General features: G+C 40.7%; 3 protein-coding genes across 4 annotated transcripts; 2 read left to right on the forward strand and 1 right to left on the reverse strand.

Moving 5' to 3' along the window:
• Positions 1-4254: 4254 nt before the first annotated feature.
• Positions 4255-5861, forward strand: LOC311266709 (transcription factor HES-1-A-like). Its single transcript, XM_084369221.1, has 4 exons — positions 4255-4504; positions 4601-4696; positions 4800-4887; positions 5140-5861. The coding sequence occupies exons 1-4, from the start codon at positions 4397-4399 to the stop codon at positions 5589-5591; spliced, it is 744 nt and encodes a 247-aa protein (XP_084225347.1). The 5' UTR covers positions 4255-4396; the 3' UTR covers positions 5592-5861.
• Positions 5862-14401: 8540 nt separating this feature from the next.
• On the reverse strand, positions 14402-17572 carry LOC311266697 (uncharacterized protein). Of its 2 annotated transcripts, none has more exons than XM_084369198.1 (3): positions 17489-17572; positions 16932-17059; positions 14402-16757 (listed from the first exon to the last, which is right to left on the reverse strand). In XM_084369198.1, exons 2-3 carry the CDS (start codon positions 16956-16958, stop codon positions 15186-15188), a joined length of 1599 nt encoding a protein of 532 aa, XP_084225324.1. In that variant the 5' UTR covers positions 16959-17059; positions 17489-17572; the 3' UTR covers positions 14402-15185. The 2 variants fall into 2 exon arrangements, with proteins under 2 accessions (XP_084225324.1, XP_084225325.1); XM_084369199.1 differs by having other exon boundaries at positions 16932-17003; positions 17489-17570.
• On the forward strand, positions 17522-22007 carry cldn1 (claudin 1). Its single transcript, XM_084369225.1, has 4 exons — positions 17522-17924; positions 19696-19860; positions 20116-20200; positions 21379-22007. The coding sequence occupies exons 1-4, from the start codon at positions 17702-17704 to the stop codon at positions 21539-21541; spliced, it is 636 nt and encodes a 211-aa protein (XP_084225351.1). The 5' UTR covers positions 17522-17701; the 3' UTR covers positions 21542-22007.
• The last annotated feature ends 3253 nt before the right edge of the window (positions 22008-25260 follow it).

The following is a 25260-nucleotide window of genomic DNA, read 5'->3' on the forward strand; positions in this document are numbered from 1 at the left end:
CCTCTAGTTTAGATGTGCTCTATATGAAAAGTGCCATGCGATAACTTCTGTCGTGATTTGTCACTATTCAAATAAAATTGACTTGACTTGACCGGAAAGGTCTGAAAATATTAGTATCCTACTGGATCTGATATTGTTTTCATTGTGATGTTAGTTTACAGCACACAGCTGTTAAAAAAGCTCTGAAACACAAACTTCGAGTACAAAAAAAGTGGTTGGAGTGGTCTTAGTACTGGCTTCTCTGGCGGGCCGAGCTTGTTGTATTCAATTAAATACTGTTCTTAGGATTTTCTCTGACCTTTAGAAGTATTTCAAGAAGTTTGGATGTCAAAGTCAATAAAAAAGGAACATCACAGACAATGAAGCAAACAAAATTTGATAGATTTAAGGCAGGTCAGGATTCCTCTCTTTGGTGTTTGCTGTCCTTGAATTAAAATAAGACACCAGAGGCACTGCGAATACAAGACAAAGTATCAAAGAAGGAAGAGAATATTAAAAAGCCTTTTTATTTATTATGGTGACCAAATCATTTAAAGGCCGGTCATAGAGCAGCGATTCATTTCTTTGAATTTCTATTTTAGGAGTTCATCCTCCTGACATTAAAGCTAAACGTGGCCTGTAGATGTTTTAGTTAATCTTTAATTTGCACTCTACTTTATTAATCTTTGCACGTTAAACTCATTTTTCCCCATTGTCTTTGATGATATAATGCCTTTTAACTATCTGGTCATTCGATTCAGTTTTCTACCTCTTGTTTCTAAACACCAGAGGCAATGATGCTAATAAGTTTATGCTCTTATTGTATGTTGTATATTTGTAAACAAAATAATTCATGCCTTCCTTGCCTCCCTGGTGCTTATCAGTCGCATACTGGACCCTGATATCTCTCTAACCCTCCTCCTCTCTGTGGAGCCTCCCATCCCCGGGTTCCCACACTGATACACATCAGGGCTGCGCTATAAACCTCATGTCCACATCACCGTCCGCACAATAAAGGCTTGTTTGTGGCGGAGCGGCAGGCTCACTGAAAACAGAACTGATAGGATGTAATTTATAGTTGCTCGGCCTCTTCTCCAGAAACCCCTCTCGTTGGGCTGTTTTAAAGGAGCATCTTGTTAAAACATCCAGTTAGGAGATTAACTGAGCGCTTTAAGTGATCCCAGGAGGACGACTGGTAGAAGAGCCTGAGGTGCTCATTGTTAGTGAGTTCAGTGTGTTTCAGTGGGAAACTGAACATTTATTTGGGAAAAACATTTCTACAGGGCTGAAGACCCAACAGCATCCAACAGTTATAACCTATTTTGTGTAAAATATACACTGATGGTCGCAGATCTTTGACTTCGACTGATGTTGTAAATTAGTTATGTAACAGGCCAAACTCAATCTGTCTGGAGGTTTGACTTGATTTAATTTGGCTTAACTTAATATTGACTCAAGTGGAGAAGCCAGCCGTGCTTGAAGTTTAGAGGAAGACGTGGACACAAACACTGACCTGGCTTCTGGGGTCAGTTCACCTCTGAGGGTTTAGGAGCTTTTCAGAGAGCGTTTGAAGTCCATCAGGGAGGATAGAGGCATCTGAACCTGCACCAGAGAGAGATGTCTGTCAACACATGTATCAATTAAACTGTGCAACAAGCAGCGCGTGTCCTTATCACACTGATACTGAACATGATTTTTAGAGGTTTAGAGGTCTGATAATAGTAATGTAATTAGTAATAATGATCAGAATCAATCAGAATTACTTCCATCTCATACTTTAGACAGCCAAAAACAGAGCTTAAGGAAATATTTAAAAACGGGAAACACAAAGAGTAAAGATAAAAACGAACACAGAATAGACGTGCGCCTTAAACTCTGCAAAAACTGCATCCTCTGTGTTGTTTTGTTTTGAGAAAGTCTGCTTAATCTTCTGCTAAATCTTAAATTTATCACAGGCTACTTGAGAAAACCTTTTTAATTATTTATTTATTTTTAGTGCTAATGAAAAACAAATCATTGCAATTAAGAACCATCAAAAGCTTTTTCTACATACACTTATCAGACAGAAAAAATGTAAATTTAGTTTATCAAAACAGGCAATTAAAGAGGAAACTGCTTTAAAGTGAAAAGTAATGTTGGCTCAGTTATGTGCAAAATATTAGGCTCTTTATGATTTCTCTGTTTCCATCCTGTGGCACAGCTGACTCAAATGTGTCTGATTCTATAAGACAAGATAAATGAAAAGATTTGGTGTAAATGAGGATTAAAAATATGTAAAAATAAATAAATAAAAAAAGCTCTTAAATGCTTCGTACTGTAACTAGTGACAAGAAAAGAGCTATTAAAGTATAACATCTCAGAAGAAATTGTGGCTTGCTTACTTTAAGACTAAAAAAACTCCAATAATAAAATTATTTTTTAAATTTGATACTCAATAATTTAACCTCAAACTTGATGCTGAACTCTATCCCAGAGAATATGCATTGATATATCCTGAAAGTTTCAATTAAAGCACTATTAAAGAAAATAGTGTTATAAAAATGTAACAGATTGAAATGCCTTCTCAAAAGTCAGTGAATTTGGTCATTTACAGACCAAAGAAAAAACTTCATTTACAAACATTCAGGTTTAGATTTTTCACAAAATGGCTAAAGTCACTTAAAAGATTTTAAAGACAAACACTTCTTATATCCATTAAAAAACACACTAAAATGATTAAAAGACTTCTGATGGTTCAGAGTTACTCTTCAGCTGTGTTTTCTGATAACAGACAGGAGATGTCAGAGATCATGGCAGTGAGAGGACAGCTGAGTGTGTCGGAGATTTTCTTCTTCACTGGACATCAGGCCTGGAGTGTGTCAGAGGATTGTGTGTGTGTTCACCTCAAACTCTGAAGCACTCAGTGACCCCAGAAACAGAGTGAGTGTACAATCAGATACACAGTAGTGAGGTGATTTCTCTACACAGTTTTTAAAATATTCAATTATAACATAATGAACTATCAGAGTTAGTGTCAGTATTTGGAGCAGTGCAATGGTGATTTCAAAGCCATCAACACATAAAACAATTATTCGGTGGTGCACAGTAGAGTGCCTCAATGGGAGGTATAAGGGGTTTATAGTTGTCAAACTATGGCAATATGAGCTGCCATCAGGGGCCATTTCCCCCAACATTTTTTGGGGTCCGCAAACATTTGCCTGGTTTGCCTCTCCTGACACAAATGTTCTCACGTCCAGTATCATTCATCAAGTCACATAAAATACAAGTGGAGCAGCTTCTGTGTTTGCTGCACATCTTCTAATAAAGATACTTTAGATTTATTTGTTTAATCTGATGACAAGCAAATATAAAAATGATGTTGTCGTGATGAGAAGTTTCTGGGAAAACGTTTTTAAAAAGTAATTTTTTAACTGAGATTTAATTTGTCAGTTTATTGTACAGACGAATGCTTAATCATCTGAAGGTTAAACTTTTAGTTTTAATAATAAAATAATAAATCATAGAAGAGATATCAGTTACTTAACTTTTAGTTTTAATTGGTAAACTAATTAATTCAACATTTGTTGCATTAATAAGTAATAATAATGTGTATATGTATATATCTTAGTGAATTCATTTCACTCTGTTCATACTGTTTGTTACTGTCTTTATCTTAGCGTATATTCATATATCCATACATGTTTAGTGTAGGCTATATTACTACAACTAGGCTACTTATATGCTAAACTGCATTTTTATGTCAAAACATGGAAACAGTGCAATCTGAAGTAATATAAAGAAGAGGAGAAACAAGTCTATGTATCTTATATATGAAGTTGCATCCAGCAAATAGTATTTTATGTGATAAAAATCAATCATAAATAATGTATTAGTAAATTATCAGCATTAGAAGAGATTAAACTACCAAATCGACTAATGGATTTAACATTAATTACAGTTTAATCTGCTTTTTAAATAACTTTTCAACACATTAGATCTTCATGGCGCACAGCTGATCTAATCTCACAGGTAACACACCTGGTCTGCAGCACTTCCCTTCACTATAAAGTAACTCTTCAGTGTAAAAACTCTCTCTCAGCATCCCGACAGGTAGCCAATGGGAGCGCCCGGTCGCACGAGCCCGCCGCCCCCGGCACCGCGTCCCGCGCGCTCATTGGCCGGACGGATGAAACCGGGGAAACTCGCACACGAGCCGCTCGCGTGCAGGCTCGGGCTGTGTAGATAAAGCCCGAGGAGCTGGAGTCAGGAGCGGACTGACGGCTGCTGAGAGGCTGGCGACCGGACAGGAGCCACTTATCACCAGCAAACTGCTCTGTGTGCCAGGAGAAGGCGGGACTCGCCCCCACAGGACTGGACTGACTTGTTTCTGTCACTGATAAAAGTTTTTGTTCCGGCTGGTTTTATCTCAAACTTTAAGATGCCAACCGGTACTTCAGAGAGGACGTCTCCCTCCTCTGTGGCTGCCACACCGGCCAGCGGGGAGTCCACACCCGACAAACCCCGCACCCTGTCGGAGAACAGAAAGGTACATGAAGTAGCTGCTGTGCAAACATGTTTGCTGGCTGTTATTTGTTTTATCTCGAAAACAATCATCTCAACTGTTGTTTTTGTTTGCTTCAAGTCCTCCAAACCCATCATGGAGAAGCGGAGACGAGCGCGCATCAACGAGAGTCTGGGCCAGCTGAAGACCCTCATCATGGACGCTCTCAAGAAAGATGTAAGGAGATATGAGAAAATCACATTCCTGTTCCAAGATAAATTGAGTTTAGGAACCAAGTGATCAAATTCAGCACTAACTGGTCACTTTTTTATCCGTTTAGAGCTCCAGACACTCCAAACTGGAGAAGGCGGACATCCTGGAGATGACAGTGAAGCACCTCAGGAACCTGCAGAGGCTCCAGATGTCTGGTAAGTCTCTGGATGGACCGTGTTGATGTGCTGCAGTCATTCTCGGATGTCTAACTTTAGATGGTAAACATGTTCCCACTGGTCTCTGAGATGTACTGCCCGCTCACAGCTGGTGCGCTCCGCATTAAGAGCTGATCTCAAAAGGCCTCAAACGCATGAATATCCATTTTACGTCATTTAAATCAGCCGATGTGTGAAATTATTTATCTATTAATGTGATTTTAATGTATGTGTTTGTATTGCCCCCTCCAGCTGCTGTGAACACAGACCCATCCGTCCTGTCCAAATACAGAGCCGGCTTCAGCGAGTGCGTCGGAGAGGTCACCCGCTTCCTGTCCACCTGTGAAGGGGTGAACACAGAGGTGAGGACTCGCCTCCTCGGCCACCTGTCAGCCTGCGTCACCCAAATCAACGGCGTCAACTTCTACACGCCTCACCCAGCTGGTGCACTGACGGGCACGCAGATCCCAGCTGCGCCCGCTCCACTGATGCCCTGCAAAGGCGGCGCGGCGATGCACGTCTCCCCGGACGCCGTGAAGCTGTACGGCGGCGGCGGCGGCTTCCAGGTGGTGCCCACGCCGGACGGACAGTTTGCTTTCCTCGTTCCCAGCGCGGCTCTCGTGCCTCTGAGCGCACAGGGCAGCCATCACATGTCACCTGTTGCACCGGCGGTCACGTCAGACTCTGTGTGGAGGCCGTGGTAGGACATCGGCTCAAGGAAGGACTATCACATGCTGACACACGATTTTTTGTACATTTTGTAAATGTTTTCTAAAACCCACCTGAGAGGGATGTTTACACACATTTGTGTTTTTTTTTATACATGGACATTAGATGTTCTCGCCTCTGTGCTCGCTGTGATTTTACTCTGATGTTGTTATGAGCTCAGGAGGTCGAGAAGATCCTCGAAAAGCTCTTGAAAAGCACTGTATTTTTGTGAGATTAATAAAAGGTTTCTATGATGTTTACTACAATGTTTGCTGCGCTGATGTCTTTGTCATTTCTCTTCTCACGGACCGCGACACTTCACCTCAGACCCGCGGAAGTCATGTCACGTTTAAACATATCCCCCCATTCTGTGTGTGACCTGTCCACACCTGATCATCCTGTTCACGGTGACAGGCAGACCTGCTCTGCGGGGAGCATGAATACCTCTCTAATGAGGTAGGGAACCCGAGAGGTCGTGTTGAGCCCAGAAGGCATGCTGTCAGGGCAGGGGAGGCGGGTGGAGCAGGTGGAGCTGGGTCTCTTGACACGCGCAGGCCTGACTGCTGCTGCCAGATGGGAAATCAACCCAGTGAGGGCGCTAAATGAAGCCCAGACCACATGAGATATTGAGTTCACTCACATGTTGTTACTTTCTGAGGTGTCTTCCCTCTAGATGAGCGATAACTCACATTCATAAAAAACGATTCAACCCTTTTCACAAAGCATATCTGATTTAAAAAATGCTTCGAGGGTATTATTTGCATAATAGCCTGTCAGCCCTGCAGAGCCCGTCCAATCGCCCTCCATTTAGTGGACAGTTGATGGGCTGACGGGCCCAGCGTGCGTCCTGAGCGTGGTGCTCACACCGCAGGACACAAGCAGAGCGTGACCAGAGGTCACAGGTGCCCCTCATTCACGCTCCGAAGACAAACGCAGCTCTGCCAGCATGTTGCCTTGAGTCTGGCAACCCATCAACAGACCTGGCAGCCCATCACCAGAAGACAGGGCCTCCCTTTGACAGCATCAAACAGTGGCACCTCCAGAGGCAAAACGCACACACAATCCACGAGCGCTGGGTTGTTCCTGGTTTAATATTCATGGAATTTAAGGGATTAGATCAAAACAGAGGTAAATGCTGCGGTGACCGCTTCGTTTCTTAAAGAGCTGGTGAACAGGTGCACGATATCCTGCACTCTTTTAAGGAGCAAATACTGAAATTAGTTTTTTAATTCCGCCTTTCAACGTAGACGTCAGTGCAAATGCAAGTCACATCATCTGCCACTTTAAGTCTTATTAAATCTCCTCACTTTGTGCAAATGATACAGTCAATTAAGTTTACATCTCTGTTTTGGCACAGCTGAGACACGACTGGCAGTAAGGAGGACTTAAAGACAAAAATAGAGCTCCCCCTCCTATCAGAGCATCCTTTGAGAAGACCCTCCGAAACACAAAAACAAAGACGGGCCCCTCAGTGGCTCAATGGATCCTCTCTTTGTGACCCTCTCCATCTTCATAAAGGGCCTTCCCCTTGTTTATCCAGGAAGAGGTTTAATGGCTGGTGGGGTGGAGGGGTGATGGTGGTGGTGGGGGACCATGCTGTCACTTTCACAGTGCTAAAGAAGGCTTATTGTTGCCCGCTCCCAAAGGTCCTGCTCTTAAAGACTTTTTGAGAACTCCTCGGGCCAGGCTGCTCTCTTCAGATAAGAGGAGCTGGGAAGTGCTGGCAGGTCGCTCCAGTCCATACCTACAGCATATGTGATGGAGAAGCTGGAGTGGTTTGGATGGAGGAGCTTCAGCAGGTTTCATGCCATTCTTGAGGCAATTTGAGCTGTTTACTGGGGTCTTTTGTCTGATTGTTTCTTATCCCCTCTCCCTGCCCCTCCCTGATCGACTCTTTAGTTTGATGCAGTATTTTCCCAAACCTCGTGAAGCAGAGAAGTAAACATGGAGCAGAGAAGGTGTCTGGCCCTTTGCTCCGCTCTGTGATTGATGGCCTCCCCTCACAAACACAGTGACAACAGTGACAGGTTCCCTGACACTCACCGGAAACCTTCACCGCCTCCGCCTCTGCGGGTGGATCGGCGTAGTATTGTTCTTAGGGTTGTTATGGTGCCTGATGGGGGTCGAAGTAGTCAGCGGCGGTTCACATCAAGGCTAATGAATGGATTATGCACTCGATATCAATGGTGAATGAACAATGCTCCTTGTCCCTTCACTCCAATTCATCCCTTTTTGATTTAGCTGGTTGTTTTTGAAAAACTCAACAACATACTGGTGGAAGTGGAGCTTCCGGGGGGTGAATTTAGGATCAGCGTGACACGATAACACTGGAAGTGGAAAATTTATGACTTTGGACCCACACAGAGTGATGATGGTGTGGCCATTAAAACCAATAACTCTGGTGCTACATCACAAGTCGTCGCATCTTCAAAGGAGACGTTGTGTTGGATGTCGGGGAGGGGGAGTGGAGGTCTTGTTTTCTCTGAAGTTATTGGCCATATGCCCACGAAGGCTTATGAAGAGGAACGTGAAGATACACTTTCACTGCAGGCGTCCCTTCAAAATGAGACATCTTCTAATACAAATTCCAGTTACAGTCTTAACTTTTTGGCAAGAATGGCAAACTATATGTGAGGTGTAGACTGAGGAGTTAAAGGGGAGGCTCAAAGGATAAGTCTAGATTATTACGAGAGACTGACGGATACATCAGTTGGGCAATATTTGCCCATCACAGATATATTGGTATCGGTGTTTATGTCTGATATGCACCAATATGAAAACTCTTTTTTTTACAAGAATATTATTTAGAGAAGGCATTTGGGGTAATCTATAATGTTTTTAATTCCCAGTGAGTGACGTTTACTCTTTTTGGTGCACTGATTATAAGGTACACTATGAGGTTAATTGTTAAACTTGTGTCTGATAATCAAATATAAACTGTAGTATCGCAATTTGTACTCCCTTATATGGATATCTGCTGATGCTAGATTCACAAACGAATTGTTTGGTTTTGGACAATTATTAGAGAGGAGCAAAAGGTACCCTGTCCTTGTGTTTATGTAATTGTGGCAGTTAATGTAGTTGTTTATTTATTCATGACTGAAAAAGAGAGGTCATTCATGAGGCCTGAAGAAACTGGTACTTGAAATAACTGGTCTTCTCATCACTAATTGCTAAAATGAAATCCAGTGGGGCGATGACACGGGTTTGAAAGAAACCTCAAAGTTGGCCAAAACTTATCTGGAAGGGAAACAAAAGCACATGCTAAAATTACAGATCAACTTCCTGGTTTTTATATTTTGTGTCATTGGCGGCCATACTGGGCCAAGATGTGACAATTGTGTAACCCTCGTCCTGCTGCATGACGCAGTCTCTCGCTCTCTCTTTATCAGTGTTTCCTGTCTGCCTCCTGACAATATAATATCAATGGAAAGCTGAAATGCTCCAACAAATTATCCAAAAGCAAACTATAATCTTGTTAGACTGTTGGCGTGTCTATAACCTGTCAGATGATCAGAAATGTTGCAGACAGTTACGCTAAGTGCCTCTTAGCCTGCTGAACCTGGTTGTAAAAATATCACTCAACAATTACTTTGGATGGTTCAATTGATGAAAAAAAACAAAAAAACAAGTTCAGTAGGAACATCTTCAAATAACTGACCATTTGTACAATTAGATTTGGGGGAAAGGCCGTGCTGCCCTTTAAAGATTCCTCCAACAATCAGGCCTTTGCCTCCGCCCGGAAGAGAAAAGCTTCCTGCACAGCATGTACTTCAAGGCTGGTGGTGCTGGTGACTGCAAGCTGAATACATAATCATACAAAAACTGTGTTTGTGGCAGAGAACATACACTGACCCCACAATAAAGGCAACGCTTGTGTTATATTTTGCCGGATGATATTTTTGCAGGTTTGACATTTTCTCTTTTGACTCACATGAACACGTTGGGCTGGGTCAGAGGAGGCTGCAGCAGCTAATGGCAGTAGTGAGAACTGAGAGGTGTTACATTATAATGGCCACGCTTTGCAACTACATGAACACGATAGGACATTACTGAGAGCTGAGAGCCAGGTAGCTGATGAATGAGCCAGAGATTGTGAAGCATGAATGAAGCAGCCAGTCATCTGATGCAACTGTGACTTTATAGTGTGCAGCCTGATTTACCATTCGTTTCCATCTGTAATAAACTTGAATCATCCATAAACACTTTTTTATAGCTTTATGTGTTGTTTTCATACTACTGGTATATAATACATAAATCATGCTGTATACAGGGTTTATAAGCCGTAATTAAGACTCATGATTTATCTTATCGCCTTCACAATTAAAATGTATACTGTGAAATTCTAGCTGATAAGTAGAGACCGAAATATGAAGCCAAATTGCTTTCAACAAGCTCAGCATTCACAAAGAAAGTAGATGGCTATTTGCACCTCGGTTTGCAATCCCTGGTAAACACAGAGAAGAAGAACAATGAGGGTAAAGGGAGGAAGGAAAGGAAATATTAAGTTATCCATCTTTGCTCACTACATCTTCATAATCTGTCTCCCTCAGGTGTGCCTTATTGAGGTGAACTTATTTTTAAGATACAAAAACGTGAAATTATCGGTTATCTTACCGGTATCGGCCATGACCAGCAGGTAATTATCAGTTATTGTATCAGCTGAAACCCATATTTTGTTCCACTAATTATAGCTAATGGTTTTATAGATGTGCTATAAATCATTTAATCAGAACTAAGCACTCAGCAGACACCTTTATCACGACTTTAAGGTGACCACATTATGAAAATGTCTTTGATTGGTGTTTATTTTTCTCTTGAATGATTGGTCTTAAACTCTCCAGGACTCCCACTCAACCACTTACTTTCGAGAAGAGCTGTAAAGCATGTGGACCAAAATACATTGACAACTTATTAACGTAAACCGCAGACTGTGGTTTTGTGCAGCACTGCTGGGAAGTGAAGTTCTCTCAGTTTTGACACAAGCTTTGCACCTGATGCTGGCTTACTCTTCAACTGTTTTGTGAATGGTGCTTCTTAGCAGTGCTTTACAACGACATCATTCGTGAAGCACACTCGAGCGACATCTTAGTATTTCTTTCCACGGTGCAACAATGGCCTCTCCAGAAATTACTTCTACTGCTTGAAATTGAAGTGCGGGGGGTATTTCAATTGTTTTGCTGTGACTCTTCACTATACAACGAGGGGCTGCATGCATGCATAATAAAACCTCTCAATCTGTGGAGCTGCAAACAAAACAAGGATAGTGGTGTGAGAGCAGCGTCCACAGGGCCACAGCTCCTGATTCATCCTCCATAATTGTAATGTGATGATAAGGAGCTTATAGCCTCTTGTTATCATCCCATAGGGACGGACAAGACAAAAGCCAGTGTACCAGTATGCTAAAAGATTACCATTCTGGTGACATCTCTGCGTCCACTTAACACCCACATCAGGTCAGCTGTTCTTAATTTGGTCAGCATCGCCAATATAGCCTCCACCCGGGGGTCTGGGTGCACTGAGGGGTAAATATTGACCCTTGTTTGTAAGCAAGGCTCACATTTTGAGTGTGCAAAATGGCCTATTTGTGTTCTTGAGATGTTTAGGTCATTGTGTCATGGAGGATGTGTATCACGATCTGATTGGCTGAGAGGGAGGATCTAATAGACACCTACCCACATAATGGTAACTGGTGTTGGTTATCATTTCACGATTGAATGAGCTCATTTAATTCAAGCTTAAAAAGAGAAACAATGGGCGTGATAAGTAAAGTAGAGATAAATGTTCCATTAATTTCTTTTGTCCTCAACACTGAGACATTTTTAATACAGCGTGATATTATTAACAATAAAATTGTCGATTGGACAGCGACATGATTAGCTTACATTTTCAGATCAAAACCTCTCCTCTTGAATCCTTGCCCCGGGCACTGAGTCTCCGATGACCTCTGCTCTTTGTCCCGAGGACTCGGCCCTGCCCTCGACACCTCCCTCCTCACCGGCCTGGTCTAAACTCTGTGGGAAACCCCCCGGTGCTTTGTGTTGTTTCGGACATTTTGTGTGTGACCAGATAATGTCTGCACCCCTTTCTTTCTTCTTTCCTCTCCCCTCTGAAGAGCTGCTGTGAGGAGCGTGGTGACCGACGCTAACTGCCCACTAAGCAGGACAGGGAGATGGGATCTGACCGTGGGGGTTAGGAGCTGCTTTTCATCGTGCCTCAGGACTGCGCTCACACCCTGCTGCTGTTAGTTTGCCCGGCAATACGCAGCAGTGATGGATGCTGACAGGTGGTTGGGCATTGAGGATAACTCTATTAACCTCAGAAACTATGCTGTACCCAACAGTGGTTTCATCTTTACAAACATACCAAATACACTGAGCTCAATTTTGGCGAAATAAGTATAAAATGATGCATATATATATATATATATATATATATATATATATATATACATGTCTCTGTAACGTTTTGCTTTTGTTTCTGTTAGAAACACAAAAAAATGCTGTGGCGAGGTCAAGACAAGAAGCTGCACATTACAAACTTAAAATGTTTAATTTCACATATTTATAATGCCTTAATTGTTAGACATATTTGATTTTCTTTTTAGTATGACTGTCATTTGACATACTAAGTATCACTTTTACTATGGATCTAATATTATTGGAAGTAAAGTTGCTCTGAATCCAATGGTACCAAGCATGTAATATAAATCTTTGTAGTTTTTGAGAAACAGCTGTTAATCACATGGGGTTAAGAAGCTCAAGGCTGCATTTGTTTTGTATAAAAAGCTGTAAACACATTGTTGACATATTATCAACTTGCACAGTGGATATTGCTAATGTGTTAGCATACAGTCGCTTATTTTTAGCAAGCATGAGGCAACATTAGCAGTTAGGAGTCAAGTTTCTGTTGACCAGATGAATGTAAGTCCTGCCTGTCCTCCTGGCTCAGTTATGCTCCCCGTCAACTCTTTAGCTTCTGAATGCTCCATTATGTTCATTAGTTAGTTGCTAACTTTGTCTGCTATTTGGTGCTTGGCAGGTAGCGTAGCGTGCATTAAAGCCTATCATAGCTTTCTTACTGAAAACAACTGCTTGTTGTGGCTGGAAACAAAATTGATGAGAGCAATAGAGTTGCTCTGGTCTTTGAAAATTATTAAGTACAGCTACTATCCAAAAATCACTTCACAATAACGGGAACAATATTAAAGAAAACCAAAAATAATTGAATGTTTTGTCTAAAATAATGTGTTTTGTTTTGACTTTGATATATCTTATTAGTCTACATGATATTTGATACGTCTACATCAACCCCAGCCCCCTCACTGAATACAGATACGCTCTTAACGACTTCCACGTGTCTTGTTGCTCGTTAGTTAACAACCCAGTACTTTAAATATCACATTTATCCCATAGTTTCGGTCAAGTGAGGATTACCTCCAATTTAAGGCCGTTCCTCCAAACTGTGGAAGGAAGACAGCCACCACTTTTTGTCATGTGAATTGTGATGTCATTCAACTCGGACCGAGGACCCAATCGACCCCCTGGCCTTTGACCCTTATTAACCCTGGGTTAGAGTGCTGTATTCAAGGTGTAGCCATCTGTGTGCCTTGTTGTGTCAAGGCTTCCCTCCTCCCTCACTCTTTATCATCCGTCCCAGTGTTCAGGAGCAGTGGAGTGATCAGAGGAGGACTTTTCAAACCCAGAGATGACAGGATGGGTCACTGCTGCAATCCTGTTTAATTTTGAACTATATGTGCCAAGGCAGTGTTGAAATGTAAGTAACGTAAGTATATCTATCAACATTTATTTTTTGGTATTTGTACAATAATTTAATAAATATTTTTTATACTATTTTATAAATCTACCCCACTGCATTTTGGGAGGGTGATGTTGCACATTTAACTGCATGACAACTACATTAACAGGTTACGTTGCACATTTTGATTTTACGTACAAATCTGATAAGTGCCAATAAAATATGATGCGTTGCTAAAGGTTAAACTAGCTAGCCCTTAGTCAAAAATAGCATTAAAGGATAAGTACACCCCAAAATGAAAATTCAGTCATTATCTACTCACCCCCATGCTTATGGAAAGTCAGGTGAAGTTTCATAGTCCACTTGTTTTAAATGTCACAAAACAACCCATAAAATGGCTCCATACAGCTCATCTGGTGTAATCTAAGTCTGCATACACATGAATTAAAATGCTGTATACACATGAATGCATAATATATAGGCTAAATCAAATTCTACTCTATATACTTATACTTTTAAGGACATTCTGCTGATAGTACTTGTGTTGATAGTGCAGGATTTTTACTTTGTGGTATGAAACATTAAAGCAACATTTGGTAACTCTTTTGTTTACTTTAAAATAACAGCTTCAAAACCATGTTGATGGTACAGTGTCTTGTAACAGGGTGAATGGTGTCTCTGTCTCAGCCACTCCGCCTCTCTATCACTTGTGTTTGCACTATGTAACCTCAGTGAGAGGGGAGGATCACAGCGTTACATACATGTTTACTTCAACATACAAGTTTTCAACACTATAACGTTGTTATGACGTAATGAGTTTTGTTTGTAGCTAGCACCTACATTACGTCTGACAAACTGTTACAAAGATGGCATTTGTATTAACGACATAGGTTTTCCACTCAGAAACTGTGGGGGGCCAAGTTCTACATAATGTTGCTTTAAGGGAAGGATCTGAATATTTAATACTTCTTCCATCACAGCCCTAAGGAGAGACTCTGTTTCCTGTCTTTTCAAAGTGTTGTTTCAATTCAAATTAATCATTTGATGATGCATATACGACATTTTATTGACATTTCACATCGGCAGTGTGTTCCAAAACTTCTCGGTGACTCCATGGTTGATCAGTTTGTCAACATCATGACTTTAGCGTAGTGGTTATCAAGATGTCTGAAGACAGTCATCAACAGGGGAACCAGAGACATCTACTGTAGATTCAGCACATGCTGGCACTGTAACTCATAGTTCCTTTTAGCAGTGATCCAGCCTTAAAGGGGCACTTTGTAGTTTTGGAGAAGAAATTCAAACTCAGATTTTTAATATTTACAATATTAATGAGGTAATAATACAAAGTCAGAAATATTTATTTTTCCCATAACTGAATAAACAAGCTGTTCTCATAAGAAAATTAGGACCCAGGACACTGTTTGAAGCTAGAAAGGTGGCAGGGTCCGCCACATATAAACAAAGTAAAACAGTATGAGTGTTGTCCTTTAAGGTCAGTTTGTTTATTCAGTCAGGAAAACAAAAAGAGTTTGTTGATTTAGGCATAAAAAAAATCAGTCAATGGAGATCTTTCCCAAAACTACATAGTGCACCTTTAAAACGTAGTGGATTGAACTTTGAACCCTACAGGAAAAGGGTTCATCCACCCCTCTTATCATTCAGCAGCATGCATGTAAACTGGTTATCAGTTGCTGATGAGTTACAGGTTTGTTTACAATATTGACTGTGACAGTCAGAACATCCTGTGTGATGTGACTCCTTCAGTGAAAAAAGGCCAAATGCATGAGGACGTATTTACACAGAGAACAAAGTCTAATTAACTTGGAGAACTAGTGAATGGGGCTTTCGATCGTGGTCTCGTTGCTACATTGAGAATGTTCAGGCTCAATATTGAAAGTATGCTCCTTAATACTGCCGTCATTCTCCTGAAGCTGTACCTTCAGAGTCAGTGGAGAGCATTTATCCACTTTACACTTGATGATCACGGTGTTATTGAAAGCTTCTTGGCTACAGCGGCTGAGATCAGGCACCTCAACTTGAGTCAGCCGACACACCAGCTGCTCTCTGTCGACGGAGGCAACTGGCCGCCGCCTCAGAAAGCCGGGGCTCTCGCAGAGCACCCTGTCAACCATCTCTATGTCCTGGCTGTTTCTCAGTACCCAGTCATGCAGATACCACATGTTGCAGTCACATTTCCAGGGGTTTCCATGCAGTCTCACTGTGTGAGGGATGGCAAAAGAGTCTAAAAGGCCCCATGGCAAAGTTTCCATCTGGTTATCATTGAGGTAGAGCTGCTGAATAAGCATCTGGTCCTCGAACAGTTTGGCGTCCACTTTGCTCAGGCTGTTCTTGTTCAGGTGGATTGTCTCGATGTTAAATAGACTGCTAAAGATCATTTCGGGCAGTGAGGCGAGCTGGTTTTCAGACAGGTCCAGATTCTCCAGGGCTGTAACATTTCTAAAAACATCTTCAGGAAGGCTGGAGAGCTGGTTAGACGACAAGTTAAGGTCGGAGAGAGATGTAAAACTGCTTAGAGAGGACAGCTCTGTCAGTCTGTTGCCTTTAAGGTTCAGTTCCGTCAAATTTGAGTACTCGAATCCAAACACTTTATCGCTGAAAGTTGTGAGAAGGTTACCGCGGAGGTTCAGCACCTGCAGTTCGGTTAACACAAAGAAGACGCCGTCAGCGAGCTCTGATATCTTATTCCCCTCCAGATGAAGCTCTGTCAGCCGAGAAATATTGTGGAACGTGTCAGATGTAAGCTCGCTGATGAGGTTGTGGTTCATTTTCAGGATCTCCAGTCTCGCGAGACCTGAAAAAGTCACTCTTTCGAGCTTATTTTGGGACAAATCCAGGACACGCAGATTTTGGAGGTTCATAAAGAGAAATGTAGGCAGATCTGAGATGACGTTGCCCTTCATCTGCAGAGTTTCCAGCTGGATAAGAGAGTCAAACATGCCAGGGAGCACCGTCTTCAACCCGTTGTAGTTAAGCTTCAGTTTGGTCAAGCTTTCCTGCTTGTCAAATGTCCCCTTAAATAATTTGTCCAGCCAGAGGCTCCCACTGACTTCCAGCTCCTGCAGCTCAACCAGATGTTCAAAAGCCTGAGAGTGAATGCTTCTCAGTGCATTATTTAGGAAGACTAGCTTGGTGAGTTGGGGGCTATCGTTTAAAGTGTGTGAGAACAGGTACTGCAGATCGGATGATATTATGATAAAGTCCTTGACCTGCCTGGACATGTTCCTGGGTAAATATGACAGCCCTCCATCAGCACACAGCACTTGGGTTGAAGTGTAACAGTGGCATTTGAATGGACAAGAGGTTTGTGAGCCCGTGTTGCCTTTGGGACAGAGAAGCAGCACCAGGATCACAATCAGGCCCAATTCTTTGTCCATGTTTTGCTGTCAAAACATGAAGAAAGCTTGTATGACTGAACAGGAAATCAAAGTTGATACTGATTAAAGCTGACATGCATACAACTCAAGCTTGTCTTTCTTTAGCTTCCATGTATCCACAAAACGAACAATCAGCAACAAAGTATACTTTTCTTTTTAGATAAATGAAATTCAACAAACCTCCGTCTTGCAGCGATCCCGCAGCATTGAAACAAATTTCCTTGTGGACACAAAGTGCAGCCGACAACAAGTCTGAATTAGGCAAGACAAAACCTTTGGTCAGTGGCCAGCTTCTGCCATGGCTTCATCTGCTCGCAACAAAAAGAGTGAAAAATCCTGTAATCCAGCTAATCAGCTCACAGAGCAGAATGCAGGTGACTGATATTGTTGCTAGAATTTACAAAATATAGAAAAAAGCAGAGGAATTTTGTCTTAATTTTAAATTAAGACAACATTTTTTAAATGTTGGTTTCAGCAAAAGAGTTGAGTAAGAGATGAGTCACTATTTACCAAAACAGAACAAATAGATCAGAGGACATGTGCTCTCCTGTGACAACTGAATCATTCTTTCATTTCATGTTTTTTTAAGGTTAACACCCCTAATGCTACTACTACTGATAACACTATGATATTTCTAGCAACACAAAACCCAATTTCCCTCCCGGCGGCCAATAAAGTATTTCCGATTCTCATTGTAAGGCTGTAAGTTCAGGAGTGAAGTTGCAGGAGAGCATCACCTCCACCAGATGTCCTCCTGCTCCTCCTAACCTCAGCCTGAGGTAAGCACATTCCTGGATCCTCCCTCTCCTCTCCTCTGGGGTTTTACCTGGTGATGCACAGGTAGAGAGACTGTTTGGGATCAGATCCACCACCCCAAACCAGCTGGAACTACATCAAGAAGGTTTTGAGAACTTTTTTTTCCATTTTCTGGAACTTTTTCCCACTAAACAATGGCCAATGCAGGCATACAGCTCCTTGGCTTCACGCTGGCCTTCCTGGGCGTCATTGGCTCCATAGCATCCACAGCCATGGTGGAATGGAAAGCTTCGTCCTACGCGGGAGACAACATCATCACAGCTCAGGCGATGTATGAGGGGCTGTGGAAGACCTGTGTATCACAGAGCACTGGTCAAGTTCAGTGTAAAGTGTATGATTCACTCCTCCAGCTGCCAGGTAATGTTGTGTTACATGTCTTGTTTTCATGAAACCTTTTGTGAGACAAACAACTGATCATGTGTCCTTAATTTCTTCTTCTACAAAAATATGTGTGGAAAGAAAAAGGGTCATGGGACAATTAACTGTGCATTTCTCAAACATTTTCTTTCAATAAAATGTACATTTTTTGAAATGCCTTGATAGTTTAGGAATCACCGGCCTGTATGCTGTAAAACAGGAATGTGTAATTCTCTCTGGTCATTCAGAAGACCCTGGAGGTTTAAGAAAGGGCCCTCGTCTCTCTTTGTAAGACCTCCTTGCGTGCAGAGACATGTCAGTTAAATACCAGCAGCCGGCTCATCAAACAGAAACTTCTCTTTCTATTCAAAACGAAGAAAAGTTGTGGACAGGTGGATTTCAAATTTACATGCAGCTGCATGAATGGGTCTTTATTTTCTGTATCAGAAAAGGCTGATATCAATTACATCAGATACAAGAAATCCTTGAATAATGTTCGGAGTAGATCTCTGCTGGATGTGACTCATGCCATCTGAACTCTGCCTGTTTTATGCCTGTTCTAAACAAGAGGAACACTGAGTTTCAATAAAGAGATACTAACTAACTGCATACAAAACTCTGCTTGATTGATGATCTTGATCTCAGATTTAAGCTTTTATTCAAAGGTCATATTGATAACATTTTTATGTAGACAAATCTCTTATTTTAAATAAAACATCTACAGAGCTTGTGGAAAGGTGCAGCATAAAAGTACCTCTTTTCCTTAAAAAACATTATTATGATTGTAAAATAATAATTCTACAATGTTTTTCGGGTTCAAAATGATTTTTTTGTTTATATCTGTGTATGAATTCTGACAATTGGTTCCAACTTTAACAACATTTGTGAACCAATAGTATAACAGCGTTGGAATCACAATGTAAAACTGGCTGAGTTTGCATCCAGCATACTTTACGTTAATGTTAAGTATGCTAACGTTAGCTAATGTACATGTAAGTGTTTGTGTTCGCTAGTGTTAACAACATTAGCGTTAGATAGCTAGATAGCATAAACAAGCTAGTTTTAACAATGTTAGCTATCAAAAACTGGCAACCACTTGAGGGGGCAGACATATTGTACCTTTAAGAGACATTAGAAATAGAGTTAAGTGAAATTAATATGAATTTGTACAGTTAAAAAACAGACAAAGAGTCAGGAGATTTGAAAACAGGTCTACCTGATGTACACTCAAATACTCAGACGAATGAATGAATGAATGAATGAATGCACATTTATTTTGGACATGTGAAAACAACTCAAAACAAAACAAAAAGTGAAATTAGTTCGACAAATAAGCATAATAAAATGAAAAGCATGTTACAAAGTATATTCCATTAACAAGCACTGACATGCCCGAAAAGGAGTAGGAAGAAGTATACACTTAATTAACAAAACCTCTTCTCCACAACTCAGCAATTAATCATAATCAATTTACTTCCATTCCTGAACCCGTGTACCTTCGTACGCTCCCATCTATCTACAATTCGATATACTATATGTACAATTCATAAATCACATATTATATATAAATATATTTGCATACACACCCATATATGTGCTCAACACATGTACATAAACTGTACATACCTACATGCACACACATCTATGTACACTCACACACATACAAATATACATACATAGCTTATAATATAATATACATAATATATATACATTGACACAAATGTGAGATCTGCTCAAATCTGGTGGTGCCGTGCCATGTTGTTGTCTCCAGGGATTGTTCTGGGCACACGAGGACTGATGCTGTGCGCCATCGTGCTGAGCATCATCGCTATCATGGTGGAGACGGTGGGCATGAGGTGCACCACCTGTATGGCAGAAGTACCGGAGCAGAAGGACAAAGTGGCTCTCGCTGGAGGAGTTATCTTCATTATTGCAGGTCAGAGTCCATTCAGGTCACTCACACCCTGCTTGAACATCACCTGGTGGATATGTTTTCCCCTAAAGATGTCCCACCAACCTACTGTCAGTTTTCTTTGACCACAATAATGCAAGAACATAATTTGGCTTGCAGCACTTTTTTTCTTTTTCTTTTAAACTTCATAAATATGATAGATGACAGATGATACACCCCTGCGTGTTTTAACCTGTATAATACAAACATCTAAAATGTTTTCATGCTCTTGTTTTCCAGGTCTGCTTGCTCTAGCGGGAACATCTTGGTATGGCCACAGAATAGCAGCGGATTTTTACAACCCATTCACACCCACTAATTCCAGGTGAGGTCATCCTTCTCTGTTGTTTAGTCTGGTATTCACAGTAATTATCAGGCAACACTGTAGCTGTGTATAATGACGCAGTGGACAAGCACTCACCAAACTATCTTTTGTTATGCTGCCATTTTGTATCACACACTTAAACTAATAATACATAATTTTTCCACATTGAAATGTCTTAAAACGTGGAGAAAACGTAATAAAGTGCACTGAAGGTGCCCTTTCTGTGCGCTGGTGCCCCACCACATACAGCTAGGGCCCTTTTTTTTTGCCTGTGCCCCTCAAACAGTCCACCATTGTCTCACACTACCTCAGGATGACAACAAATGACACCTTTTGTGTTCATAACATATTACATATTGTGTTTTTAAAAGAATAGTTTGATATTTTCAGTGGTGGAACATGTACTCATCCTTTACTGAAGTAAAAGTACCAATACCACTGTAAAAAAGTGCAATATTTGCTACAGAGATATTGTTGTGTACAAGTATCAAGTAGCATAAAATTGAAATTCCCAAGTAAAGCACAAGTACTTCGAAATTGTACTCAAGTACAGTACTCGAGTAAATGTACTGAGTTTATTTGAAAAATACTCACTGAGCACGAAGCTACCACCGGCAGCTGGTTAGCTTAGCTTAGCATAAGCGCTGGACACAGTGAGAAACAACTAGCCTGGAGTCTTATCCTCACTGTGAGGTTGCTAGGCAACAAGTGGAGACTCCAGGAAGTCGATTTAGTCGGCCAAGAAAAGCTCCTGCTGTAAACCTACATGAAAAACCACAATGTGACAACTGTGTTTTTTTTGGACAGAGTCAGGCTAGCTGTCGGGTCTCCCCCTGTTTCCAGTCTTTATGCTAAGCTAAGCTAAGCTAAGCTAACTGGCTGTTCCTTTACCGAACAAACATCAATCTTCTCATCTAACTTTCAGGAATTAAAATAAATAAGTGCACTTCCCAAAATGTCAAAGTATCCCTTTAATTTCAAGCTCAACTCAACAATAATAGCTTGAATTATTATTATTATTAACAAACATTGTGATCATTGAATCAAACCAAACTGAATATAACATGATCAGTTTGTGTTTAGACTTGTAATTCTGGTAAATTTGTGAAAAGAAAATCCTTTCCTGTCTTTTCTAAATGTCCATACGAGTCTGAGTGTGATGTGTGAATCGTTCCCAGGTATGAATTCGGCAGTGCTCTGTATGTTGGATGGGGAGCTGCCTGTCTCACCATGATAGGCGGGGGCTTCCTCTGCTGCAACTGCTCCGGCGACGGCTCAGGGAAACAACCACGCTACCCAGCGTCCCGCTCTGCAGGCCAGCCGGGCAATGATTACGTCTAGGACAGTCACTCCTTCTGCCCACATGGGAGAACACTGTCTTTCACACAGCTCTCAGATTTGTTTGATGCAACATGTATATTTGCAGGTGTTATATTTGGTGTATGTTTATATTTAACGGGAAATACACTCCATTCTTTTGCAGTCCACAATAAAAAAGGTTTGGGATCCCTCAAACTGGATATTGAAGAGATGTACTGAATCAGGATACATTAATAAAATAATACATTGAATGAACAGTAAATTTCCCTTTAAATGAAATGTTAAAAATATTGTAAAACTTGACTTCGCCCCAAAATATGTTCAGAACATTTCAGGAGTTTCTTTCAACAACAGTCTTTGGATCAAAAATTTTATGATTTCATATAAATCGGCTCAGGGTGTTACTGACTTTTAGTATTTGCTTTTTTGTGGAGTCCAGCCATTATTCTTTTATATCATGTAAAATAAAAGCCTTGTTACTTTCTTATTATTGTATGTTTTCATAGCACTCAGGTTTGGTTTGTTTGATGTGTTTTACATACATGTAGATGGTCAAAATCAGCCCCCCCACACACACACACACACACACACACACACACACACACACACACACACTCGATTACACTTATTCATGCACAACAATGAAACATTCAAGGATAAATACTGTCTAAATACTCAAACACCAAAAAAAATACAACCCTTCAAAATAACTACCAGCAAACTTTACGTAACATATAAGTAAAAGTACTGATGATGCAGTAAAATGATCCACTCAGTGTCAGTGAGTCAGGGTTTTACTATTATAGCTGATGCTGACTGCTGCATTAATGTGTATATAGCATTTTACTGTTGTAGATGTGCACGGTTGAGCTGATTTTACTGTTGACTAGTTTAGTCTACAGAAACATCATCATACGTTTGTAGAATCAGGTATCTCTAAAAAGTCAACTTTCATGAGCTCAGAGAAGTTCAGTTAACTGAGGGGATGCGCCTTTCTAGTGTTATTTTCAGTCGATGGAAATCTTTCCCTTCTGATTAAAAGAGAAACCTTTAACTACTTTTTACATTCTGTAAGATCATCAGATGTTTGTAGAATCGCTCTCCTGTTCGAAACACGTGTCTCTTAAATTTCATGAGCTAAGAAAAAAGTTCAGTAGTTGTAAACTTTGAAAGGATAAGACTCTCCAGTGTTTTGTTTTGTGATGCTAAACCAAATTCATGTATTCTAACTGTTGGATATCTATGGGTATAAAAGTTAGACAGAATATTCAGCATTAGAGAAGTTCATTTAGCTTCAGAAGGAACACAGAAAAGCCCAAAAAACTCCAAGTTTAGAGATATGTGGTTTTCAATTGACAGGACGGATATGAAAAACTGTTCTACAAATTGGAAATGAATTATAAGTACAAGTACATTGAATTTGTAGGTAAGTACTGTATTTGAATAAATGCACAAAGTTACATTCCACCACTGCAGACATATAGACTCATATTTTAAAAAGGCTGAGATATCTCCTGAATCAGCTGAGCACTGTCGTTTTAAGAAAATAACCCAAACAGGCGTACATTCTGATGAATTAACTGTGTAACGCTTTGGCAGTGGAGTCAGTACGTAGAATCAATGATCATGCTGGGTTTATGGTAGGACGTTTTATGGAGCTTGTCGGTAAGAGAAATATAAAATATTGCTTCTTGCTTTAGACATACACACATACGACTGCTGGAGAATAAGAGGACACATACAACAATTACCATAATCACTATGGTATGTAAAAACTAAATAGGGAGATGATAACATGCCTCATGTGGGACCTGAGTGAAGGATGTCCTATGTGTATGCTTTTGTATGCAGGCATGTATGTGTGCGTTGGGGGGAGCGAAGAAGAAAAAAACCCTCCCCCGACGACTTCCCCCGTTCCTCCCAAAGTTATGCATTACAGCACATCCCTGAATACAAAGGCCAAGACACAGCAGGATCATCATCTTCTTACAGGAGGGATGTATCTTAATCTGTAAATGTATCTTAAATGTTTGATTAGTACTTATGTGAGCCTGGCAGCACAAACAATATTACACAAAACAGAGAACGAAACAATTTTTTAGTTGCCTTATCTTTGAGAAGCATGGAAAGTTAAACTCAAATCAAATAAGGAGGGGTTTCTTTATCCAACATGAAGCGGTGGCTGCTCCAGAAGTGTGTCGCCTCAGGGAAGACAAAACTAATCCAAAGGGCGAAGCATACCTCAGACCAGCAGCTCCTGTCCCAACATGCCTCCTCACAGGAGCATCAGCAAAGTTCATTGAAACCAAATTCCAAAGAATTTATACACCTTTGTTTGAATCGCACAGTCTGCTTCACTTTATGGAAAATTAACAGACAACTTCAATGCCCCTTTTCCACCAGTGCATACACACCAAACACACAACATGGTTGTATCAACTATTTTATCAGCTATATGGACACACTGTTATCTCTATTGTGGCATTTTCAGGAGGCAGTGTGCAGCGACTCTGCAGCAGAGAGCTCCACCATCTGGTAATCCTTGAGTCTGCAGCTCAAACACAAGGCAGCGAGACATTATTTGGACTCTTAAAACAATAACATTCATGTTTATATTGAGCTTGTCTATCAAAAAATGAAAAAATACCATACAGAAAACGCAAATATAATACTTGAGACACTGAACAAGGAAACATAAAAAGACAAATGAGGTTTTTTTTGCACTTTTTTGTATTTTTTGTGTCCTATGTTGTTGCTGATCTTGTAAACCGCTAGATATAAAGTTATTAATAAATGCATACTGCAGTGATAAGATGTAACATGATACAACCTACATAAAAACTAGAAATGACGTATTCATCCTCCACATCTGTCTTTTACATTGGGCACTTCCTCAATTTTATTTATTTATTCACTTTTTGCCTCAATTACATAGGACACAACAGAGATACTGTAATAGGAAATACTGAAACAGAGACAAGAGAAGAGGGAAGACATGCAACAAAGTTCCCCATCTAGACCGAATGTGTAATTTAATTCACTTCAGTTCAATAACTGACTCATTAGGTGAAGATTTCTCTTGTTTGTTTCGTCTCTCTCTTCTTTATTTCATGCAATTCCTCTACCAGCTGTACAAAACCACAAAATTCCCCAAAATTTACTCTAACCTTTTCTTCAGCTATGACTTTTTCTGTCTTTTCTAAATGGATTTGAGTAGGATTGTAACATACACAGCCTACTGCTGACCCCAGCGACACTCTCATGTTCACTGTGTAACACATGGACGGAAGTTACAGCAAGTGTGAATGAATCATCACGACCTTTCTTCCACTCCACACAGACAGTGTTGCAGCAGGTCAACTTCCTGAATTGGGGAGAGAAATTTGAGAAGAGAAAGTGTGCTCGAAGTTCAGTTCCTGTAGTGATGGGAAGAAGTTTGTCTATTTTTTTTTTCTCCCCTTTTATTTCCAGGAACTAACCTGGACTCGTACGACTGTAAATTACACAGTTATGGATCTACTGATACAGGACTGAACTGAAAAGCATTGAAAGATGGGGGAAAGAAAGACTTGCCACAATGCAAAGATATGATTGAAAGAGCAAGTTATGCTCCTGCTGTAAAATGGGCCAAGTGAAGATGTTCCACAGCACCATGTGTGAGAAATGTGTGGCCACTAGAGGACAACAGAGGGCCAGGCTTCATCAGTTTCAATCCCTGAAACCCTGTAACTACAAATTAA

The sequence above is a fragment of the Pagrus pagrus genome (assembly GCF_965226575.1).
Source record: "Pagrus pagrus genome assembly, chromosome: 12".
Lineage (NCBI taxonomy): Eukaryota > Metazoa > Chordata > Actinopteri > Spariformes > Sparidae > Pagrus > Pagrus pagrus.

What these genes read in the sequence shown, in the direction of transcription:
- LOC311266697 (XM_084369198.1), bottom strand. Translation starts at nt 16,958, where the DNA reads ATGCTGCGGGATCGCTGCAAGACGGAG. An exon ending in GGGATCGCTGCAAGACGGAG is followed by an intron (nt 16,758 to 16,931) that starts GTTTGTTGAATT and finishes ATGTTTTGACAG; the next exon opens with CAAAACATGGACAAAGAATT.
- cldn1 (XM_084369225.1), top strand. Translation starts at nt 17,702, where the DNA reads ATGGCCAATGCAGGCATACAGCTCCTTGGCTTCACGCTGGCCTTCCTG. An exon ending in TTCACTCCTCCAGCTGCCAG is followed by an intron (nt 17,925 to 19,695) that starts GTAATGTTGTGT and finishes TGTTGTCTCCAG; the next exon opens with GGATTGTTCTGGGCACACGA. An exon ending in AGTTATCTTCATTATTGCAG is followed by an intron (nt 19,861 to 20,115) that starts GTCAGAGTCCAT and finishes CTTGTTTTCCAG; the next exon opens with GTCTGCTTGCTCTAGCGGGA.
- LOC311266709 (XM_084369221.1), top strand. Translation starts at nt 4,397, where the DNA reads ATGCCAACCGGTACTTCAGAGAGGACGTCTCCCTCCTCTGTGGCTGCC. An exon ending in TGGACGCTCTCAAGAAAGAT is followed by an intron (nt 4,697 to 4,799) that starts GTAAGGAGATAT and finishes TTATCCGTTTAG; the next exon opens with AGCTCCAGACACTCCAAACT. An exon ending in GCAGAGGCTCCAGATGTCTG is followed by an intron (nt 4,888 to 5,139) that starts GTAAGTCTCTGG and finishes TGCCCCCTCCAG; the next exon opens with CTGCTGTGAACACAGACCCA.